Here is a 23,161-nt window from a genome sequence, read left to right as displayed (position 1 = left end):
CTTGAGAAATATTTTTGCATCTCTCAGCCTTCATTTCTCTTGAGATTTTACTCTTCCCAGTATACCGTACTAGTTTGGGGCATTCCTGGGTATCTTACTTAGGATTATTATTGCTGTGATGAAACACCATAACCCAAAGCAACTTGGCGAGGAAAAGATTTATTTCACTCACAGTTCCATATAACAATTCATTTTCAAATGCAATGACGGCAAGAACTCAATCAGGGCAGGAATTTGGAGGCAGGAGATGACGTAGAGGCCATGAAGAAGTGATTCCTGGCTTGCTAATTATGGCCACCTCAGTCTGCTTTTTTCTTTATAGCACCCAGGACCACTAGCCCAAGGATGGCAACACCCGTAATAGGCTAGGCCCTCCCCCATCAATCACAAATTTAAAAAATGCCCTACAGCCAGATCTTATGGAGGCATTTTCTCAGTTGATGTCCCCCCCTCTTTCAGATAACTCTAGCTTGTGTCAAACTGACATAAAACCAGCCAGCACATTGTTCCACCCTGTTTGGACATGTCCTGTGGCTCAGATTCTATCCTTCAAAGCCCTCCTCACCATCAATCCAACTGACATTTCTACCCTCACATTCTTTTAGCCTCCCGCTCAACTGTACTTCTGGTTAGCTGCTGAGTACAACTTATACCTGCAGAACCTAAAAAGGCTACATTCACCCTTCAAGGACAGCACTTATGTCTCCCCCCCCCCCAACATAGTCATCCATTACATTCCCCTTGCTAAGTGTCTCCCGCTCTTCTTCATCGGATCACTGGGCAACTACCACCTTCTACTGTTAGAAAGAGCAGAGGCTCACCTCTCTAACCTAGGAGGAGGCAATCTGGGTCAGATAGTTGATGCCTGATATGACGTGCAGTTTCTTCTGAGAAGTACCAAACATTTCTGATAAGAGAGTTGAGCAACTTCCTGATATACCGAGACTCAGTCTTTATACAGTTGACCAACCAACCGCCTGTCCTGAAGGAACATCAGTGGCCCTTAGACAAATGTTTCTTAAATTAATCTATTGGGGTCATCTAGACTACCTTTTTGTTCTTAAAAGTCTTTGCCAGGGAAGAAGTATTTGACATGGACTTAGCGGAAACTACCTATTTCCAGCAGGTTTGAAACAAAACTTGGACTTGTGCTCATAAGCATTTGTCTGAAATGGCTTGAAGTGTATGCTTGTTATATATTCATGTTCACGTGTCTTAATGCATCGTGGTTGAATCGTATGTGTTATGAAATCAGTGATGATTTCAAAAATATATTAGAAGTAGCCTGTCTCCAGAGGCTACAGTGTGGTACCTTTATCCTAAGATCCTCAGACTCTTAAGAGTTCAAAGTGCCTGTGACACTCCTGTCAATGGTATAGATTTACTGATTATATGCTGGCATGCATTTTTCCCTCAGGGGAGGAAATTAAGATCTCACCAGACCTTATTTGCGAAACAAGGTGATCAGCAACTAGGCTAGAGGTAAAAAGTCATATTGATAGAGAACGACAAGACAGCTCGGTGACATTACCAGAGATTATAAAGGGTTCTGAAAGGCCTCGTGGGAGAAGTTATACTCAAAATCTTCCATTGCAACTGCAAACACATCTGGGCAACAGTTCGTCTTCTGCATTTCTGGATCCCACACACGATGAACCGTGCATCAGAATTATTCAAATCCACCTCACGTGGACGGAACCAATGCAGATGTGTTTCCTTATCGTCTTCCTCTAAGCATACGGCACAGCCTTGAGCCCAGTTACACTTCTAAGAGGGCTCTAGGGTCAGGCCAATTTAGATGAAATGCCTGTCTTTGGCTAATGCTGCCCTTCCACCCCCTTGCATGACCTGGCTTCTCAGTCTTTGTTGAGTCTTCTGGGGAAGACTCCCCCTAGAGGACTCAGTTTACAAAACCCTAAGTGAGACCACTGCCAAGAAGTGCTTGCTCACCCCTCCTGCCACGGCAGGGAATCCCCCTTTCCTTGTACAGGCAAAGCACACACACAAAAAAAGACTCATAAGTGAAGCCCGATCCTTCTCACCAAACACTGACTGCCCACACCTCCCAGTAATTGAACTTAAAAAAAAACCTGGTTTGAAAAATTACCACAAACTATATTGTCATCAAAAAACACTTCCTATATGAGATCACAGAACAGAGGCACGACTTCCTGCTGAGCAGATCAGCCTAATGCTTAAATAGAACAACTCCTGGCTGTCATTGACATTGTATAAAAGCCAAGATGACAGCCTGAGAGGACAGAGCTCTTGTTCAGGCATTTTCCCAGAAAGATGCAGAAAAGGGGCTGACCCAACATACTGCAGAGAATTCCATCCAGTTCCTTCCTCCATCCTGATTCCACGTGCCTCAAAGATGGAACCACGCTTGCTGATGTTGGGGCTTCTCTCATTCACCATAGTTCCCAGCTGTCGGGCAGGTAAGAGGCCAGGGTCTGTCCTGAGAATCTTGGGAAGACTAATGGAATCTTGGTAAGCCTACATCTCCTCACCTACACAACCAGAGGGAGCAATTAGGTGGAAAATTCTGAAGAGGGGGAGTTCTACCTCTTGTCTGTGGTCCAGTAGGACCTCTCTTATTGTGCCTCAGTGGTTCCTAATCTATCAACGTTTCTTAAATAGCAGGAAGGAATTTCTTATTCATAGTCCTTTTTAAGTTTCATCCCCACAGATGGTTTGGTTTTGCTGTCTTGGGAAGTTTCTTGTAAATGCCATTTTATGGCAATTTCAGAAAACATGAATATACTCATTTTCAGAGCATGACTTTCCTCTGTTCCTCTGGGTGTAGCTTCTGTGTGTGTACATTGTAGACATGTATGCAAACTGTGAATTTCATTATCATGGATTTTGTCAGGTATTCTTTAAAGAAATAAAACCCACCACCAACTTAGACATCAAACAACTCTTCTTAATTGAGGGTGGATTTTCTAATACTGTTTTTTTTTTCTTGTTAATATAGAAAGAGAAGTAAGGTGTGTGGAAATATATATATTTCAGGTCCATTAGATAGATGATAGGTAGATATATAATAGGTATAGAGATAGATGATAGGTAGATAGATATAATAGGTATATTAGATAAATGATAGATTAGATAAATGATAGTTGATAGATAGATAGATAAGTATGTAGACAGACAGATAGACAAGACAGACAGAGATAGAGAGATGGGAGTGTCTCTTTATGTAGTCTTGGGTTGCCTGGAATCTGCCATGTAAACTAGTTTGGCCTCAAACTCATAAAGATCCACCTGCTTCCATGCATACCACCACACTAGGCTAAAATATATATATATATATATATATATATATATATATATATATATATATATATATATATATATATATATTTAAAGCCTACAATTTCATATTCTTAATTTCTAGGAATTTATTTTTAAATGACCCCAGAAAAGTGTATTAAGAAGAGTAAAATTATGACCTATCCACAAAGCTTGGTTGCTGACTTGAGGGCAAGCAATGTGTTGGGCCTCTTAGGAGCATCTTGGCTTTGGAGTTAAGATGTTTACGATTTTAGGAGGCTTTTAATGTGATTTCTCCCTCAACATCATCTTTCCCTCAATGGTGTCTTGCCATTAGTTAGTTAGTTAATGGTTAGTTCAAGTCAGAACAACCAAGTCTTTATATTACACATATTCTGTCTCTGAGAAAAGCCTTTGAAGCAAACTTACGTTATGAGCTGTGGATGATTTATACAGGGCTCATTTACTTGGTTTTGCAAAACATCTGTCCACTATTTCTTATGCATATATATATGGAGAAATGACAATGATACAGGTTGGAGTGTGCTTACAGCTACAGGGCTGTGGGGCTGTCAGAGAAGGTTTTATAAAGATAGTGTGTCTATGGAGCCTTGGAGACTGGTAAATTTTAGATGAGCAAGCACATGGCTCAAGACATAGAAATGCCCGAGGAGTCAGTAAGTGTATTCTCTGAGTATGGGGTTATTGGATAAAGAACAGAAAGACGGGAATGGGGCCAAAGGCATTAAAGCTCTGGACAGGAAGCACAATCTTTTTCTTTTCCTGTGTTATTGGGAATAAAAATCCAAGGCCTTGAGCACACTAAGCAAGCACTCCAACCCTGGGTTGCATTCCTAGCCCACAACTTCAAATGCTTTATTTGCATTTGGTTGGTAGGCGACAGAAAACTACTTGAAAATGTCAGGGGATGCCATTAATAGAGTATGCTTGATGAACCAGATGTATACATTTTATTACAACTTCTAACCACTTTACAGTGCTGGTGTCATGAATCAGTAGCAGTAACCCCCAAATCAGAATATCAGTGTTGCAAGGCCCACATCCTATTTGTCTTTTCTATTGGAAACAAGGGCAGAGGTAACTCTGGCTGAGAATAGAAAGAGATCAGGTGCAAGGAGGTGTGTCAAGAGGCAACTTGGTTCTCAGTGGGAAAGAGAAAGAAAGAAAGAAGGCCGGGCTTGTTGAAGTCAGCAAGTAACCCAGAAACTACCCCAGGGCAAGAGATAATCTCATTTCAGCTTTCTTTATCCTCCAGGAAGAATCCAGTTTAAGCAATTAATGGGGCTGGAGAGATGGCTCATTTTGGTTTAGAGCACTCATTACTCTTGCAAGGAGCTGAGACCCCAGGACCCAAGATGGTGGCTCAGAACCATGTGTAACTCTAGTTCCAGGGATTCTGACAACCTCCTCTGGTCTCCATAGGCACCACACACATGACAAATAGACATATATGTGGGCTAAAGACCTATACATATAAAAATAAATAAATATTAAAATTTTTAAAAAGTCTAAAAGAATAAACAAGTCTTTCTGTTCCTTGGGGGCAAGAGGTCTTTAATGAAATAAGACAGACTGTCAACAGATAGAATTTCTAGCTGATTCATAAGGCAGATTTTCATTCTGAAAACTTCCAAAGCCACTATTTAAAGTTGTGATGTGGTACAAGGGATGTATTAGTCAACCTGGGTGTTTTTACTCTCTATATCACTTGGCCTTGGGATGTGGTTAAAAGAGAATTCTCCCTGATGTTGCCAACACAGCAGCAGCTAACTGAAGCCACCTTTCTTAGAACCGTGGAAAATTTTGAGCTGCCTCTTGATCATTTTTCATTCTAGGAATTCTGTAACCAAATCCTTATCCCTCTAGAGTCGAAAGACAGAAGGTGTGGAAACATATTAAGGTGATACGCTTGTCTAATTATCTTTTCTGGTAAAGGCTACTGCCCACACTAGAATTTCCCGTCTTCAGCTCTGTTATTAAAATGCACGCTTCACAGTGCTCCTTCAGTTTCTCCACAGTGTTATAGCTACTGTTGCGTTGGTCATCATCCAAAATAGACCTTGGAGACATGGGGCTTTGCTAAGCACTGGGAATACTTAATAAAGCAGTCATGACATTTGTTTCTAAGGGTTCTTAAGAGACAGCTTGATAGGTAACCCATGTCTCTGCTCCACGTAGCTTTGAACATTGAAAAAGCAATAATTTATTTTATCCACCTATGTGTCAACTGGCCATGCTCTGACAGAAGTTTCTTATGCTCAACACCTCCATCACTCAATCCCTCCCAAAGGCAAGGATTTTTGTGTTCATGTGCATATGTGTGTAGATGAATGTGTGTATGGAGACCAAAGGTCAACTTAAGTATTAATCCCCAGGTGCCATTCATATGAGTTCATTTTCTTATTGTTTGGGGTTTTTTATTGTTGTTGTCTAGAGATGGAGTTTCTTGCTGGTCTGGGACTACATGGTTAGGCTCAACTGATTGGTCAGAGAGTTTCAAGAATCTGCCTATTTCTGCTTTCCTAGGGCTGATACTGTGTGTGTGTGTGTGTGTGTGTGTGTGTGTGTGTGTGCGTCTCAACTCCCATGTGGGTGGTGGGAAGCAAACCTGGGTTCTCTGCCACAGTAACAAGTGCTCTTCACCTCTGAGCTATCTTTCCAGCTGCATACTGATTTATGTGAGTGCTATGGATCCTAACTGAGGTCCTCATACTTATGCAACAAGCACTTTACCTAAGGAGCCATCTCTCCAGCTCTGGACACACACACACACACACACACACACACACACACACAAAACTTTGAGAATTCTAGATACTTTTGAGTAATTTCTTGTGGACGCCATACCGGTGGTAGCAATGAACACCATGAGAATAGGCCGCACCCCAACACAGTGGCTGTTCATGTTAACTCTGTTTTCCTTACTGTCCAATGGTGGCCATGCATTTTACAGATAGAGATTGAATTCCCTTAAGAAATAGAGCATGCCATCAGTGGTCAGTGAGGAATAGAGTTAGGAGGCAAATGAACTTTTAAAGACATATAGTATGGAGCAAGATACCTAATGATGTTAGAAAAAAACAAAGGCAAGACCTAGCAAGTCGCAGCTCTCAGCAAATTTCTGTCTGTAACAGGAGAAGGTTGTTGCAGAGATCTTGAAATTCCCAATTCCCTTCCAATTTCATCATTATACATCAAGAATTCTGGGGGGGGGGGAAGACACACACACACACACACACACACACATCCTTTTTATTCTGGGGTACTTTTGGAAACAAGAAAAGTTCCCAACCAAAGACATGCCCAGTACCATATGGATTGAAAGGTCACCCAGTATCAGCAGACCAAAAACCGATAGCTGGGATCTAGGTTATTTCCCACTCTCAGGAGTGCAATGCTCTGTACTGCAGTATGAGTAGTGATTCTATTCGGCTTGAGTTGTGGGTGTAGGGTAAAAACACCACTGTGTTTTGGTGAAGTCTTCTCTTGTTTGTTTGCTTGCTACGGGCATTTCTCTCTTCAAACTATGTCTATGTTTTACAAAGGGCGTGGGAATCTATCTCTTTCTTCTTTTTATCTTGAGCCATTCCCTCTGAGGAAAAAAAATGGAGCCTTTATTCAGTGCATTACTTCAAAAAGTTAAAAACTCCAGACCCGAGACACCTCTGTGGTTAGAGTGTATACTATTGTTGTGGAGTTTGGTTCCTAGTACCCATGTTGGGAGTCTTATAAGTGCCTATTTGGATCTGGTGACCTCTTCTGGCCTGCATGTACATATAGACACATACATAAATGAAGATAATTCTTTTTTAAAAATATTATAAGCCTTTTATCTCTAAATGGGTTTCAAATAAGTGCTGGACTTGAACTCAGGCATCTCTTTTGTTGTTGTTGCTGTTTTTCCTTGATGTTCTGGAACTTACTCTGTAGACCAGGCTGTCCACCACCTCAGACTCAGGCTGTCTCTGTCTCCTGAGTGCTGGGATGAAAGGCATGCACCACTTCTGGCCAGTAAACCCAGGCCTCTTGATGACTTGATTACAATATCTCTTGTATGCCTTTATCCTGATTCTCAGAAGTGATATCTCTTTATCTATGCAGCCATCCATTCATGCATTAAAATAATGCATTATAGGGATAGAAAAAGGTACAGCTCTTGTTCTCCAACATGAAGACTAAACATCTGCTGAGTGATTCTGATCAGGAAGACTGCCAAGGGAAAACCGACATCTGCCAATGAGTCAACATTCCATTCCCTTTCCAACTCTCTGCCACATTTTCAAGGAAATCACCCATTTGCAGGGAAAACAACCATTAAGTGATCTTAAAAGCATTGGGTGTTTTCTACTTCAATGTTGCTCATATCATTTTTTGGCTACTTGTTTTATGGTCATTCTGGGCTTTGCCTTTATCAACAAGAAAACACAGTTCTCACTGGGACTCTCTGTGGAACCATGTTTCTCAACGCCAGCTACAATTACAACGTGCATCTGGAATGCTTGTTAAAGTGATGGCTGGGACTTCTTCAGACCAGTGAAGTTAGACTCTCAGGGGAGAAGAACCAGACGTACCAATGACATTATTTTTATGTCCCTCCAAACAATGAAGATGCAGTGAGGAGTGAAATCCATCTAATACTGTAGAGAAGTAAAATAACAGAATAATTCTGCAGCCAGGCACATTGTATATGCATAGCTGTGGCACTTGCACTTGAAAGACTGGTGCAGAAAGGTTGTAAGTTTGAGATCAGCACAGAGCTCCACAGTGAGACTATTTTTTAAAAGAACAAACAAGAAGAGAAGGAAAAGGGGAAGAGAGAAGGAGGGGGAGGAGGAAGAGGAAGAGAAATGCAAATAGTTCCCATGTTGGTCTAAGTCTGATGCTTCATTTTTGTTCTTTGAGAATAGAGGAGCATGTCTCAAACTTTATGAGACCCCTGGGGATTTTGTTATAAAGCATTCTGTTTGGAGAGGGATTTGGTAGCTTGAAATTCTAGTTCAAACATGCTCTAACATGAGATGTATGTTGTCAGTGCGTGGGTCCAGTTCTGAGCAACAGGTTATCATGTAACCAAAACAAACAAACAAACAAACAAACAAACAAAATGCACACTACCTATCCACACAGAGCTTGAGACTAAAATGGGAAACAACTCCAGAAAAGATCAAATATTGATCAAAGGTTGCACAGTCTAGATAACACAGCCTATGAATATTACAAGTGGTTAGAATACAGAGAACAGCCTACCGCCTGGGTAACTAAAGAAGATGCTCTGAGAAGGGCTTTCAGAGAACCTAGCTCTGAAGGGTGCTTAAGAATAACAGAGAATCTTAAAAAGATAGTATTATGTGATGATTCTACTGAAGCTGTACACATGGACTGTCATCCATTTGCGGTCAACTGAAGACTGAGGAGCTGAACAGAACCAAGTCGTTGAGTTATATGTGTATGTGTATGTGTATATATGCATAGAGATCTGTGCCTGAACAAAATGAGTTTCAAGTACATAGTGTTTCTCTGATAAAAAATTAATACTTTCCCCACATAAAAAAGCTGAACATGTTGGCACATGTTTGTAATCCCATTGCTGAGAAAGCAGAGATGGGCAGATTGCTGGAGCTTACTGGTCTACCAACCAAATCAGTGAGCTCTAAGCTGATGGGAAACCATATCTCAAGAGGAAAGATGGGATGGCACACAGACACACACATACACACACACACACACACACAGATGTACCCACATGGACATGTGCAATAATAATGGTAATAATAATAACAATGACAATAATAATTTTGCTCAGACAAGAGACTTTAGATGTTCCTCATCCCACTTAAATCCTCCAGTGCCCACAGGCATTAGTTGTCTCTAGATTTCTTTGACATGATGGGTTACTGAGTAGCCTTGCCAGTACCACATGACACCCTGGATATAGTCAAAGAATTTTTGAGTTTTCTTCTACCCCTACATCAGTGTTTTTTAACTCTAATGAGGCCCTCTCAACCTCATACCACAAGGCCAGAATCCCATAGCTTCTAACATGACAGCCTACTTCTACCCTGCCAGATCACTAGGCTTTGACCAGTAACTCTCAAGGTAGCACCAGGCATCCCACATGCAGGAGGCTTAGGCTCACATGACTGGACTACCCACAGTAAATGGTTTCACCCAATAAAAGCACTGGTATTTATTTATTTATTTATTTATTTATTTATTTATTTATTTATGTGTTTGGCCTGCATGTGTGTATGTGTACTCTGGGCATGCTTGATGTCCAAAGAGGCCAGAATAAGGCATTGGATCCCTTGAAACTGGAATTATGGGAGGTTGTGAGGCACTATGTGGGTGCTGGGACTCAAACTAGGGTCCTCTGCAAGAGCAACAAGTGCTTTTAACTGCTGAAGCCTCCCTCCAGTTCCAGAAGAAGCATTTTAAACAGTGATAATAAGAAGAAGAGCGTATGCTCACTGTCTATGTGCCATCTCTTAGTACTATGTTAAATCAGTATCTCTTGGTTCAATTTTCAAAATAAGGTAGTTGTGTTGGTTTATGCCTTTATGTTTAACACTTGGGAAACCAAAGCAGCTGTGGAGAGCCAACAGAAGGCATCTATCATCCTTGCAGCCATCTTGAGCCATATACCCTGACAAGAGACTTGATTACAATAGCCTACAACAGCTGAGCACACTCTGATAACATCTTGTTTTAGATAGCCAGGATTTTCCTTTGGGTGTGTAAGACTTAAAGGTGTGTGACTTAAGGGCATGACTTAGAGATCAGATTTAGAGACAAGACCTAAGGGCATGACTTAAAGGCATGTCTTAAAGGTGTGGCTTAGAAGTGAGACATATAAAAGTCGAGAGGCAGACAGAAGAAATTATTATTAAGTAGTAGGCACTTGAGACTCAAGACAGGCAACTAGGAATTAAACACTTGAGATTAGACACTTGTACTTGGATGAGACTAGAACTTGGAACTGGAAACTTGGAACTTGGAGGCACTAGGGACTAGGAATGAGGGACTTGGAGAGAAGAAGAGAGACTGAAGAATAAGTGGGATTGGATCACACTCTGTCTGGTCTCCATTCTTCAAGTCTGTCCTCACTCTCTTTCTTACTGAACCCCGACCCGCAGACTGGAGCAGTTCGGGGCAGTGCAGGCTCTAACAATTTTTCCCCAAGGCTTTTGGCAGTGCGGGTTCCAGCACTGATAGAGTGGTCCCCGACATTTTGGCCCCCAAGCGTGGGGTAGTGCAGTTCTCAACATTTTTGGTGCCCAACATGGGGCAGCAAGAACAAGAGACCCAGTGAGGGACGTTACTGGAAGAAGGATATGCTGAAAATTCAGAAGTGAAACGAAGGTGATCACCATGGGAATCTGCCACCTCAAGAAAGGTAAGTCATGTTATTGAAAATGAGGCAAGAAATAAGTCAGCCTGAACTCAACTCTCTGTTTTTATTTTGTTGTTTGCTGCTCACATGTGTTAATTGTCTGCTTTTGTTTCATTGTTTGAATGCTGTCTTTCATGTTCAAAATAAAAAGAAACGTATTTATCCAAAATTAGAATCTAAAATACAACCAAAGGTTGATGATGATTTGTCAGAGCCAGACTGTGCTGACCTAGAGGAAAAGGAAGCCAAACATTATGACCCTGAATGGCCCTCTTCCTGAAGACCCCCTCCCTACGTGCTTCCGCCTCCAAGTGCTCCCGAAATGGAGATGGTGGTTATAGATCCCATAAGGGAGTTACAGGAAAAAAAAATCTCTGTTCTTAAACAACAAATAGAGTTAGAAAAAGAGTATCAGGACTTAATTAATCAGCTACAAAAATTAAAGACAGGGAAGATATCTCAAGAGGTAAACTGCGAAAATCCCCCCAGCTCCTTGTGCTCCTCTACTAGGAGTCCAAAGGGGCAGTCCCTGTCCCCTAACTTAAGATTAGCCACAGATCATCCAGAGAAGGGAGATGCTGAGGCTTTCCCTGTATCAGACACCAGAGACAATCAACGGGTTGCTTGGAAACATCACTCAGGGTTTGATTTTCAAATTATTAAGGAATTTAAAAATGCAGTATCACAATACAGTGCCACTGCTCCCTTTACTCTTGCAATTTTAGAGTCTGCTGCAGAGGAGTGGCTGACTCCTGGCAACTGGAATACTTTAGTGAGAGCAATTCTTAGCGGTGGTGACTATCTTATTTGGAAATCAGAGTATCATGAGAACTGTAAAGAAACAGCTAGGAGAAACATTCAGGCAGGCAATGGTTGGTCCTTTGATGCCTTAGTAGGAGAAGAGCAATTTGCTTCTAGTGATAACCAGATGCAATATGACCCAGGCTTATTCGCTCAAATTCAAAATGCAGCAATGAAGGCTTGGCGTAAACTCCCAGCAAAAGACCCTAGTGTGTCCTTAACAGCAGTCAGACAAGGACCTGATGAACGATTTTCTGATTTTGTTCATTGATTAATGACAACAGCAGGGAGGATTTTTGGTAATGCAGAGGCAGGAGTAGATTATGTGAAACAACTTGCATATGAAAATGCCAATCCTGCCTGCCAAGCGGCCATTAGACCCTACAGGAAAAAGACAGACCTTACAGGGTATATCATACTCTGTTCTAATATAGGTCCCTCCTACCAACAGGGCTTAGCTATGGCTGCTGCCATGCAAGGACAATCAGTAAGAGACTTTTTGGCAAGTAGAAACAAAAAGGCCTGTTTTAAATGTAGCAAGCCTAGACACTTTTCAAGAGATTGCAAGGCAGAAAATGAGTAAACCAGAAACAGCCCAGAAAACAGCCTGGGCTCTGCCCACTTTGCAAACGTGGAAGGCATTGGGCTAGTGAATGTAGGTCCAAAAGAGATGCTCAAGGAAACACTTTTTCCCATAATCTGGAAAAAAGGGAACAGGGGCCAGCTCAAGGCCCCGAACCAACACAAGCCAAAACAGGCTTATGGAGCAGTCAGTGTCCTACCAGCAAACACCAATCCCTTTCTAAACTCAGTCGAGCAACACCAGGAAGCGCAGGACTAGACCTCAGTTCTGCCACCCACACAGTATTAACCGCAGAAATGGGACCTCAGGCATTACCCACTGGAGTGTTTGGACCACTGTATCCAAATGTGTTTGGCCTGATAGTGGGAAGAAGCAGTACTACTATGCAGGGACTACAAATTTTTCCTGGAGTAATAAATAATGATTATCAAGGTGAGATTAAGGTAATGGCTCAGGCAATTCAGAATATAGTCACCATTCCTACAGGAAGGAGGATAGCTCAACTATTGTTACTTCCATTGTTTCCTACTGATCACAAATATAAGAATTCTAAAAGAGGGGATCAAGGCTTTGGTTCCTCTGATGCATACTGGGTACAGCCTATAGTTAAACAAAAACCTATGATGACACTATGGCTGGATGGAAAGGCATTCCAAGGCTTGGTTGACACAGGAGCTGATGTGACCATCCTAAAACAAAGCGATTGGCCTGCCACCTGGCCCCTGACCCCAACCTTAACCAATCTAAGGGGTATTGGCCAAAGTCAATTTCATATGCAAGTTGTTTCACATAATCTACTCCTTCCTCTGCATTACCAAAATTGGCCACTCTCGCCTCCTCTACACAAAGCAGTGTTCTCAGCCCTCCTAATGCTATGGCTCTCTAACACAGTTCCTCACACTGTGGTGACCCCCAAACATAAAATTATTTTCATTGCTACCTCATAATTGCAATTTAGTTACTCTTATGAATTGTAATGTAAATATCTGCATTTCCAGATAGTCTTATGTAACGCACAGGTTGAGAACCGCTGACACAGAGAGTTCTAAGTCAGTCAGGGCTACACAGTGAGTCCCGGAAATAAAACAAAGTAAAAAGCAGTTCTTGTTATCTTCACTTTATAGTTGACCAACAGAGTCTTTGGTCAGTTAAATCAGCAGCTGGTGTAACAGAACTAGGAAGTCTCTAGAATCTGAGCTTAGAGTATCTCTACCCAACATCCTGAGCCATGGCCATCTTACACAGACAGCAGCTCCAGTCTACCCAAATGGCCCACCTGTTGAATCTCTTGTCTTATTTGTGTGTGTGTGTGTGTGTGTGTGTGTGTGTGTGTGTGTACATGCATGCATATAAACATGTGTGTGGAGGTCAGAGGTTCACATTCCATTTTCTTTTGTCTCTTTACCTTATCTTTTTTGGGACAGAGTCTCTCACTAAACCTGGAGCTCACAGAGTCAGCTAGACTACCTGCTTAGAGAGCTGCAGGGTCCTTTTCTTCCCCAGCCCTGGCTGCTAGGGCTACAAGAATACAATCATCGTGCTGGGACTTTTACCTGGAGGGTAGGATCCAAACCTGCTCTCACTGGAAGTTACATCCCAGCATAGCCTCAGCCTCTTTTTATTTTCTTTCTGAAACACAATCTTATGTAGCCCAGATGGCTTAGAAATTCATGATGTGATTAAGGCCAGCCTCAAAGTCCAGATCCCTCCAGCCTTGCTGGAGTTCAAGTGCGTGTGTGTCTCTCTCTCAGTCTGGTAGGAGCTCCTCAGGACCCTGCTAGTCTTAGATCCTGTATTCTCTGAATCTTTCTGTTACCTGGGGTGTTTTCCTTGCATCTGATAGCGTTTCAAAGAAGGCAAGGCAGCCAGCAGGCAGGCAACTCTGCTGGCAGCCAGCAAAGCAAAGGAAATTCTGAGCACCTTTGGCCGTGAGTCACCATACCTTGTTCAGGAATTGCCATCTTCTGCCTACAGAGTCACCCACTGTTTTCTGTGTGGGACCAAAATAGATACCTCCTTCAGATTTTTTTTGTGTGTGTGTGCTCTCAGTAATAAAAAACAAAAGACAAAGATGGGTATATGCTTCCAAGGGCAGACTAAGAAGCTGCTTACAGGTAAATGTGACACATGGCAAGGAAAATCCTACACTTGTGACCAGACTTCTCATTATTCTATGTCTGTTGCTCTGTTCACTCCTCGTCTCATTAATTCTCTCACGATCTATTGAGCAACTTCTCACAAGGTTAGGGAGGTGGAGATGAACAAGACCCAACTCTTGGCCCCGTGAGCTTATCATCTATGAGGAAAGAAACACTGCCAGGACTCTTGCCACCCAAGCCAAGGGCTGAGATTCAAGTAAGAGTACAGAGCTAATGGCCACTACTCCTGCAAGACCGACACCGTAGGCTAGGAACCGCCTCCCAGTACGCATACACTTAGAAGAGAGAGAAGGGCTCAGAGCATTGTTTTGTCTGTGTGAATCCAACACTTCCCAGTTTGAAGTTATATTTATAGTTATATTTGCACAGAGGCTATGTGCTTTGCAGTACCTTGCAGGGACATTTCAGGTAGGAGACATTTGGAGTCCTTCAGTAACAGACTGTTTCCCGCAGCCTTGGGAGTCTTAGAGGCATGATCTATAGGCCAACTACCACATGTCTGAGTACACGTAAAGATTTCTCAGGTCCTCAACATCTATGACCTCTTCAAGGAAGAAAGAAAAAAGGGGAAGGAGGGAGGGCAGGAGGGAAGGAACCTCATTAATCCAATTCACACCATTAGTAGGTTTCCTTCTCTTCCCCTCCCTTCCCCTCCCCTCCCTTCCCCTTCCCTCCCTTTCCCTCCTCTACCCTGCCCTGTCCTCTCTTCCCCTCCTCTCCCCTCCCCTGCCCTGCCCTGTCCTCTCTTCCCCTCTTCTCCCCTCCCTTTGCCTCACCTTCCCCTCCCCTCCTCTCTCTTCTCCTCCCTTCTTCTGCTCTCCCCACCCTTTCCTTTCCTTGCTCTGCCCACTCTTTTCTTCCTCTCCCTTCCCCTCCCCTTCCTTCCTCTCTCACTGCCTGTCTTCCCCTCCACTTTCATCCCCTCCACTTCCCTCTCCTCCCCTTCCCTGCCCTCCCCTGTCCTCCTTTCCCCTCCTCTCTCCTCTCTTTCCCTCCCTGCCCTCCTGTTGCCTTATCTCTATCTCTATCTCTATCTCTATCTCTATCTCTACCTCTTTCTCTGCCTCTGTCTCTGTCTCTGTCTCTGTCTCTGTCTCTATCTCTACCTCTATCTCTATCTCCTGTGGTTCTAAGGATCTAACCCAGGATCTTACCATGCTAAACTAGGTAAGCATTCTACCACTGACTCTTGTTTTGTAAGACAAGGACTCTAACTCAGGCTGACCTTGAACTTCCCAGCAGTCCAGGATGGCCTTAAACTCATTGTCTTCCTTCCTCAGCATCCCCCAAGTGCTGGGATAGTATCTAGCAGATTATCACACTAGACTGGTTTTTCTTTTCTGTGATGCTGAGGATTGAGCCCAGGGTTCAATTCATACTAGACAAACACTTTACCTCTGAGCTGGGTTCCCAGTTCTTACTATACTGTATAAAGAAAAAAAAAAGCAGTGCTTTAAAGATGTATTAATAAACTATAAGAATAGTACATAATAAAGTGATATATTAAAAAACCACGATGTACAGATGTAAATGAAAGCAGCCCTAAAATCAAACAGGCCCATGTCCCCAGGCAAAAGGTCAGTTTATTGTGTTGCAGGTAATGGCAAAAGAAATGTTTCTAAAAGTTTCTTTTGAAGTCCCCGACATCTATGCTGACGTCAACCTCTTCCTGCCCAGCACCCTGAGAGTTTCCAGGGAGTTTTGGGGCCAGTGACTTGACACCGGGTTGTCTGTTGACACTTGCTGACTGTGGGCAGCTTGCGGTGGCTTTCCCTGCCAAGCCTGTCACTCAGCTGAGTATCAGCGTGGTATGTGCTTCCTGTCCTTGTGGTAGTGACACCTCTGCTCAGAGCTTGATTTAGAACAACAACAAAAAAAGAACCTTTGTAAAGAGAAAACTCCTTACTTAAAGGAAAGTAAACGGATCTTTTAAAGAGTCTTTTTAGAATAAAAGGCCACTGTGTCCTCAGATGTCCCGCTGGTACTCCCTAAGGGGAGGTGCGCCCTGAGGGCTCACTTCTAGGTTTCCCTGTCTGGTCCCAGGCATCACTTTCCCTTTCTCACCATCTCTTCAGAGGCTGCTTCTCTGAGGTAATTTTTAGCTGCTGGTGCTGAGGAAATGAGGAACTATTGGCCAGAGCATGCCATCCTGCTCTTTAGAGAATACAATTGCCACCATTGATAACCTTAGGCTGTCTAGACAGCGAGCTGGGGGTGGGGAGGGGCGCCTGTCTCTGCCTCCTGGATCCTCCCGTGTCCGGGTTTGAATGTGCAGAGCCATACAGAGTTTATTGAGTGCCAAGGAAATGAATGAACTCAGGTTTTCATGCTTGCGTGGCAAACTCAGGAAACCATCTCTCAGCCTTGGTTTCATATATTTCAGTACACATTCATATTATAATATACAGTATAAGTGCTTATACCAGGCAGTGCTCAGCCTAGTTGCTCCTAGGTGCCTCAGGTTTTCGTGACTATTTTTTGTTTTCTGTTTCTCTTCTAATCTTTTTTTTTTTTTTTTTTTTTGGTTATTTTATTTACATTTCAAATGTTATCCTCCTTTCTGGCTTCCCCTTTGCAATCCCCGATCCCATCCCACTCCCCCTGCTTCTATGAGGATGTTTATCCACCCACCCCAGCCTCACTGCCCTGGCATTCCCCTACACTGGGGCATCAAACCATCACATGACCAAGGGCCTCCCTTCCCATTGATGCCAGATAAGGCCATCCTCTGCTACATATGCAGATGGGGCCATGGGTCCCTCCATGTGTACTCTTTTGTTGGTGGTTTAGTCCCTGGGAGCTCTGGGGAGTCTGGTTGGTTGATATTGTTGTTCTTCCTATGGGGTTGCAAACCCCATCAGCTCCTTCAGTCCTTGCCCTAACTCCTCCGTCGGGGTCCCCGTGCTCAGTCCGATCGTTGGCTGCAACTTAAATGGCTGTCCCACATCGTGGTTACTTCTCCGATCTCTAATTGTGTTTTGTTTGTTTATTTTAACAATTTATTTATTTATGTAGTGTGTGTGTGTGTGTGTGTGTGTGTGTGCTCTATGTGTGGGTATGCATATATGAGAGAAGAGGGCATCAGACAACAGAGGGCATTGGATCCCATTACAGATGGTTGGGAGCCACCGTGTGGTTGCTGGGAATTGACCTCAGAGCCTCTCTGGAAGAGCAGCCAGGGCTCTTAACAGTTGGGCCTTCTCTCTAGCCGTATTTGTTTGTTTGTTTGTTTGCTTGCTTGTTTGCTTGCTTATTTATTTATTTATAGACAGGGTCCAGCTATGTATCCTGAACTGACTCACTATATATATAGATAGGCTGGCCTCGAATTCATGACAATCACACCCCTCAGCCTGCTGAGTTCTGGGACTACAAATGCAGGGGAAATCCCACAGATATCCATTTGAAACTAGCCCTCATGATTACAACTTACTTCTCGGAAGGCTCTGTCTGTTTTTCAGAAGATTGTGGGTGGAATTTACCAATTTAGCAGAGCGCCGCTAAAAATATGGCTCCTTCCCAAGAAATCAGTGTCTAAGATTTGAGGGGAAAACTGTCTTTAGTTTTCAGAGAAAGAACAGGAATATTTCTTCCCCCCCCCCCCCGTTTTTTTTTCCCCTCTCTCTCTCTCTCCCTTTCTTTTTTAATCTGATAACACTTTAATTTAAATCAAGTTGACATTCTGTGGTAAGTTTGTGGTTAACTCTTTCAAGTGCTGAAGCTTGTTTTCACTGAGGGACTGGAGAGCTAGAAAAAGACAGGCCCAACCACTACACAACTGATGTGACAATGTAGAGACAGCTCTGTGAGATAGAGGGCAGTTCTCAGCTCATTGTTTCTTGTTCTCTTTCTAAGAGCAAATTCCTAGTTCTTGTAGACCTACCGTTTGTTGTTTCTGTAATTACCACCACGAAGGCACAGGGTTTTCTCCAAAACGGTCTTACTGGTGAGTCACACACTCCTGCCTTATGGAAACTGACACTTTGATACAGCCTGAGAGAGCTGGGCCTCCAAAACAATGGGTCAAATAACATCAGGACTCACAACCACAGGCTAACCACCATTCTGCATATATGGTTATTTCAGTATTTTCCTTTTAATTTTAAGAAACTTTTCTTTAATAATGACCACCATGAAAGATTTTTTTAATACACACAGAGAGAGAGAGAGAGAGAGAGAGAGAGAGAGAGTTTTTGACAGGGTCTCACTGTATAGGCCTGGCAGTTCTGGAACGACTATCCTGGAACTCACTATGGAGATCAGGCTGATCTAGAAGTCAGAGACCCACCTGTCCTTTAAGGAATCTGCCACTGTGTCTGGCTTTAAAGCCTATTCTCTTACTCATCTTTGAATTTGCTTTCTGCTATTGGCATGACCATGTAATTTTCCACCTTTAAACAGAGTCATATCAAGAGATTCTTCACTAATGCACCATCCATCACTGCTGAGATAAACTCTACTTGACAAGAATATTAGTTTTTATCACACCTGCCTAAAACCGAGTACACATTGTGTAATCGATATTCTGCCATCTGTTTTTGTGAGCTAGTCCTATGACCATTTTCTCGGCAGTCCATTCCAAGTTTAATAGGAAGACTAAAATGACTCTGTAAAAGGACTGAGAAAGAACCCTTTAAGCTTCTGTGGTGGTTTGAATGAGAATAGCTCCTATAGGCTCATATATTTGAATACTTAGTTCCCAGGGGGGTGGAATTTCCAGTTTGGGAAGGATTAGGAGAGGTGATCTTTGAGGAGAGACTCATGTGATACCCCAGGGCTCTCTCTCTGCCTCATGGCTATGGACAAAGATCTGAGCTATCAGCTACTCCTTTACTCTGCCCTCATGGATTCAAACTCCCTGAAACCATAAGCCAAATTAAGTGTTTTCTTTGTAAGTCATGGTGTCCTAGCACAGCAATAGAAAAGTAACTAAGACACCCTCTGAAATAGTTTGCATTAAGCACCTGCTACCTAGTTCATATATTTGTTCACAAGTTGACTTTTTCAAATGATTGGTTTACTATATATAGTTCTATTCTTTCTTCAATTGCGTTCTCCCTTTCTAAGACAAGGCATCACCATGTACCTCAGGCTGGGCTTGAACTTGAAATCTCACTCATTTTTGAGTTTCTGGTAGATCAAATTTACATCTCTCTTTTCTTCATACTGTTGCTCTGTTCTTGCTTCTTTTAGTCCTGGCTATTTTCAGAATCTACTTAAATGAATAGCTTTTCATTTGACTGACATTCCCTGCTGGGTTTTTTTTTTTTTTTCCTTGATCAATTCTTCCTTTACAGTTTTTGAAAGAAACTTTTGAAATAGGCCCAAACTAATAAAAATAACAGGGCCCTGTGATTCCATTCCTTTTCCCTAACCTAAATAGTTAAAAGTGCCTGCCAGCAGGTTTGGACCCAGTTAATTAGATATAGAGGAGGTGGAGTTACAAGACAAAGGTCTGTTAAAACATCCTAGAAACTGACTGGCCAAAAGAAGAACTACACCCTGCTCCATAGACCAGTATAACCTGCTGAGGTTCAAAAAAGTAAAACAACTAATCGTGTGCACCCGTGCGAAAGTTCCCCCTTTTCCCCACCCGCCCATATATAAACCCTAGACCCCTGAGCCAAGGGGTCAGTCCCTCTATCCCCTATGTGAGATATGGAGATATGGACTGTCCCAGAGCTCTGATTAAACTGCCTCATGTACTTGCATCAAGTCGGTCTCTCGTGTGTTTTGGGTGCGTGCTATCCTGAGACTCGAGTGGGGTCCCCTTCTGGGGAGTCTTAGACCTTTCATTTTGATCTCTTTCCTTTAACATTATCCCACTGTTTTTAATTTCCTTCAGTAAATATTAACCAGGACAATGTCTTTCTTTATACATGTATTTTCCTTTGGGGCTGTAGACATCTCTGGAGATACTGTGTTGGCTCAGCACTGCAAGGGTTTGTGATTATCATCTTCATTGCCATTCAGTGTAGAGTATTTTACAGAATGAGTTCTCAGTTCCCCTTTGATCCACAGATTTGTTTGGAAGTTTGAGCTTTCTTTTTGAAAAAAACGATGTGTGAAATTTTATTGTTGTTTGTGGTTTTGCTTTCTGTTCTTAACTTCTAATTTCATTGCACAGTGGTTAGAAAATGAATCTGTGTAATGCTCACTCTTTGATACTCATAGAAACCACCTCTGGTGCCTAGTAGGAGTTCAGTTTTTGTAACAGTTCCATGTATGGTAAAGAGAATGTACATTTCCTATGTATTGAGCACACAGCAATGTAAATATGCATGAATCAAGCTGACAACTAACAGACCTTCTTATAGAATAACCTTTTCTTATTAGTGGTCCTTGGAACATCAGTTTGTTTTGTAGTGAGTGTTGGGCTTAATTCTAGTTGGGTTATTTCTTGTGGTTTCCCTTGGCTTCCTGGGCTGTATTTGGTAGCATCTGATTGGTTGGCCTGCTTTTACGCTAGAGTTCCCATGAGTGTGGTCTCTTTGATAGTTCAGGAGTTGTGTTATAGACGCTGCAGCATGTTAGCTGCATTATCTCTGGCTATTGATGTAGACTCAGAGTTATGTAACTTGGAAGAGTGTAGAGGTGATTTATAGCAGTGCCTCTCTTGTGTGGAGAGAGCCCAATGTGTTACTTCTCTTTGTTGTTACATCCAGTGTTGAGTCTTCAACCCTGATCCTAACCCCACTCCTCTGCATCTTGGGTCTTTTGTTGCCTTCATTATTGCTATTGAGATGTTGCCTAAGTTTAAGCAGGAATAAGTAATGAATGGAGTATGGTGTAAGTTCTCTCATCTGGGATGGAAGTATATCTCACCTCCTACCTTGTATGTTCACAGTGCTCCGCTTGATCTCCAGCACTAACAGCAACGTCAATGGCTCAGAAGCAAATACATTCTACAATGTTTATATATTTATACAATAAAATCCTATTGAGATAATGTCAACAACATCAATGATCATAAGAGCTGATATCAAATGCACAGAAAAGATATATAATAATGAAAGTAGAATTAATATAAGAATATATATACATATATATGGAATATATAATAAAGGTGAGAAATAGATGGGAAAGGTCTGAGTTAGATAATTAAAACATTCAACTAGATAAAGGAATGAGAAAAGACTAGTGAGGGCAAACAAGGCAAACCTAACAGGAAAATTAAGCAAGTTGAAGCTTCTCTCTTGCCTAGGTAATAGAAATGCTTCTTTTCCCAGCTTAAAGAATTCACTCTGTGTGTGTGTGTGTGTGTGTGTGTGTGTGTGTGTGTGTGTGTGTGTTGTGCATGTGGTGTATGTAGTATATTTGGTGTGTGTGTCTTTTGGGGGTGGATCTTGTCTTCTAGTCAAACAGGTCAAACCAGACAGGACAGCACAGATACTGAGTTCCAGCTGCCTTGACAATGACATTGCAAGACTATATTCACACCCCTGCACTACCTTAGCAAACCCCAGTACTCTGTGAGGTAGGATCCACGTGGATGCTATTCTTGGTATATTTTGCAGGAGGTATTTTAGCAGGTTCATGCTGAGACATCCACCAACCCCCCCCCCCCGCCCCAAGTTTACGACAGGTCTAGTATAAAATGAGGTTTATTTGGGATATGGGAAGGAGGTCTGGGGAAGGGAGTAGATGCAGAGGAAGAAAGGGGACCGGGCGGGGGGGGGGGGTGGACAGGAAAATCCAGAGAACAGGGAGACACAGGAGAAAGGGAGGGGGAGGGAGGAGGGAGAGGAAGGAGGAGGGGAAAAGAGAGGGAAAGGGAGAGAGAGGCCAAACAATGCTTTTATAGCAAGCCAGACTAGTACCTGGCTGTTGCTAGGTAACTGTTGGGCAGAGCCTAGAGGAAGGGCTAACAATTCTCACTGGCCAGTCTTGTCCTTGTGCCTGCAGGAGTGGAAAATGCCCAAGTTGTTGGCTAATCCTCTGTCTCAGAACCTCAGAGCAGGAGACCATGACCAAGCCAAAGCAATTTGTGCTGAAGTGAGGCACTGACTGACTCACTGCCTCCTCCAAATCCCCTCCCCTGCTTATTAACAAAGTGCCTTCAACTTTCCTTTGACTGTGATATGGACACACTTTACAGATGGGTGTCTGTACGGTAGAAAGCATAGTCCACATTGCAGCTTCCTAGGTCTACACTGAATCTTTGGGTGGCCACACACTGAGTCAACCAAGAGGGGAGATACTTGACACAGAGCCTGATGACCTGAGTTCAGTCTTGAAACCCACATAGGACAAAGAGAGAAATGATGCCTGAGTGTTTTTCTCTGACCTGCACACACAGACTGTGGCATATATGAGCATTTGTGTATAGACACACACACCATAAGTAAATAGGTAAACATACAAACAAATGTATCAACAATAAAAATAAAAACAAAACACATGGCCAGGCATAGTGGTACATGCCTTTAATCCCAGTACTTAGAAGACAGAGGGAGGTGACTTTCTGAGTTTGAGGCCAGTGAGAGTTCTAGGACAGTCAGGGATACATAGAGAGACCATTTCTCAACGCGCACGCGCACACACACACACACACACACACACACACACACGCACGCATACAAACAAACAAACCCAAACCACATACCAGACATGCAATGGACCATATTTTTAAAAAGAAAAACAAACATAGTGGCTTATGATCTCTCAGAAGGTAAGATCACATTACAACCAGTCAGAAAAGAGAACACTTGAATGTATGCGTGTTAGTGTTCAGCTTGCTCTCCCTGTTTTGTGCAGCCAAGGACCCCCTGGCCATGAAGCAATCAGCCCACAATTAAGATGAGTGTTCTGACATCAATAAAGCACTCACTGATGTTCTCACAGGCTACTGTCTTAGCTAGAGTTTCATTCCTGTGTAGAGACATCATCATGACCATGACAACTCTTGCATTTAATTAGGACTGGCTTACA

General features: G+C 42.7%; 1 protein-coding gene across 1 annotated transcript in view; it reads left to right on the top strand.

Annotated features, from left to right (window-relative positions):
- The first annotated feature begins 2,190 nt into the window (after positions 1-2,190).
- The window catches only part of Il2ra (interleukin 2 receptor subunit alpha), a 58,748-nt gene continuing 37,777 nt past the window's right edge, over positions 2,191-23,161 (top strand). Inside the window, exon 1 of the mRNA XM_034510817.2 lies at positions 2,191-2,438. Within this exon, the coding sequence (XP_034366708.1) occupies positions 2,375-2,438 (64 nt within the window). The 5' untranslated portion in view covers positions 2,191-2,374. The remainder of the gene's footprint in view (positions 2,439-23,161) is intronic.

The sequence above is a fragment of the Arvicanthis niloticus genome, chromosome 8 (assembly GCF_011762505.2).
Source record: "Arvicanthis niloticus isolate mArvNil1 chromosome 8, mArvNil1.pat.X, whole genome shotgun sequence".
Taxonomy (NCBI): domain Eukaryota; kingdom Metazoa; phylum Chordata; class Mammalia; order Rodentia; family Muridae; genus Arvicanthis; species Arvicanthis niloticus.
The sequence above is the reverse complement of the archived record's forward strand: the minus strand, read 5'-3'. Positions and strand labels throughout refer to the sequence as shown.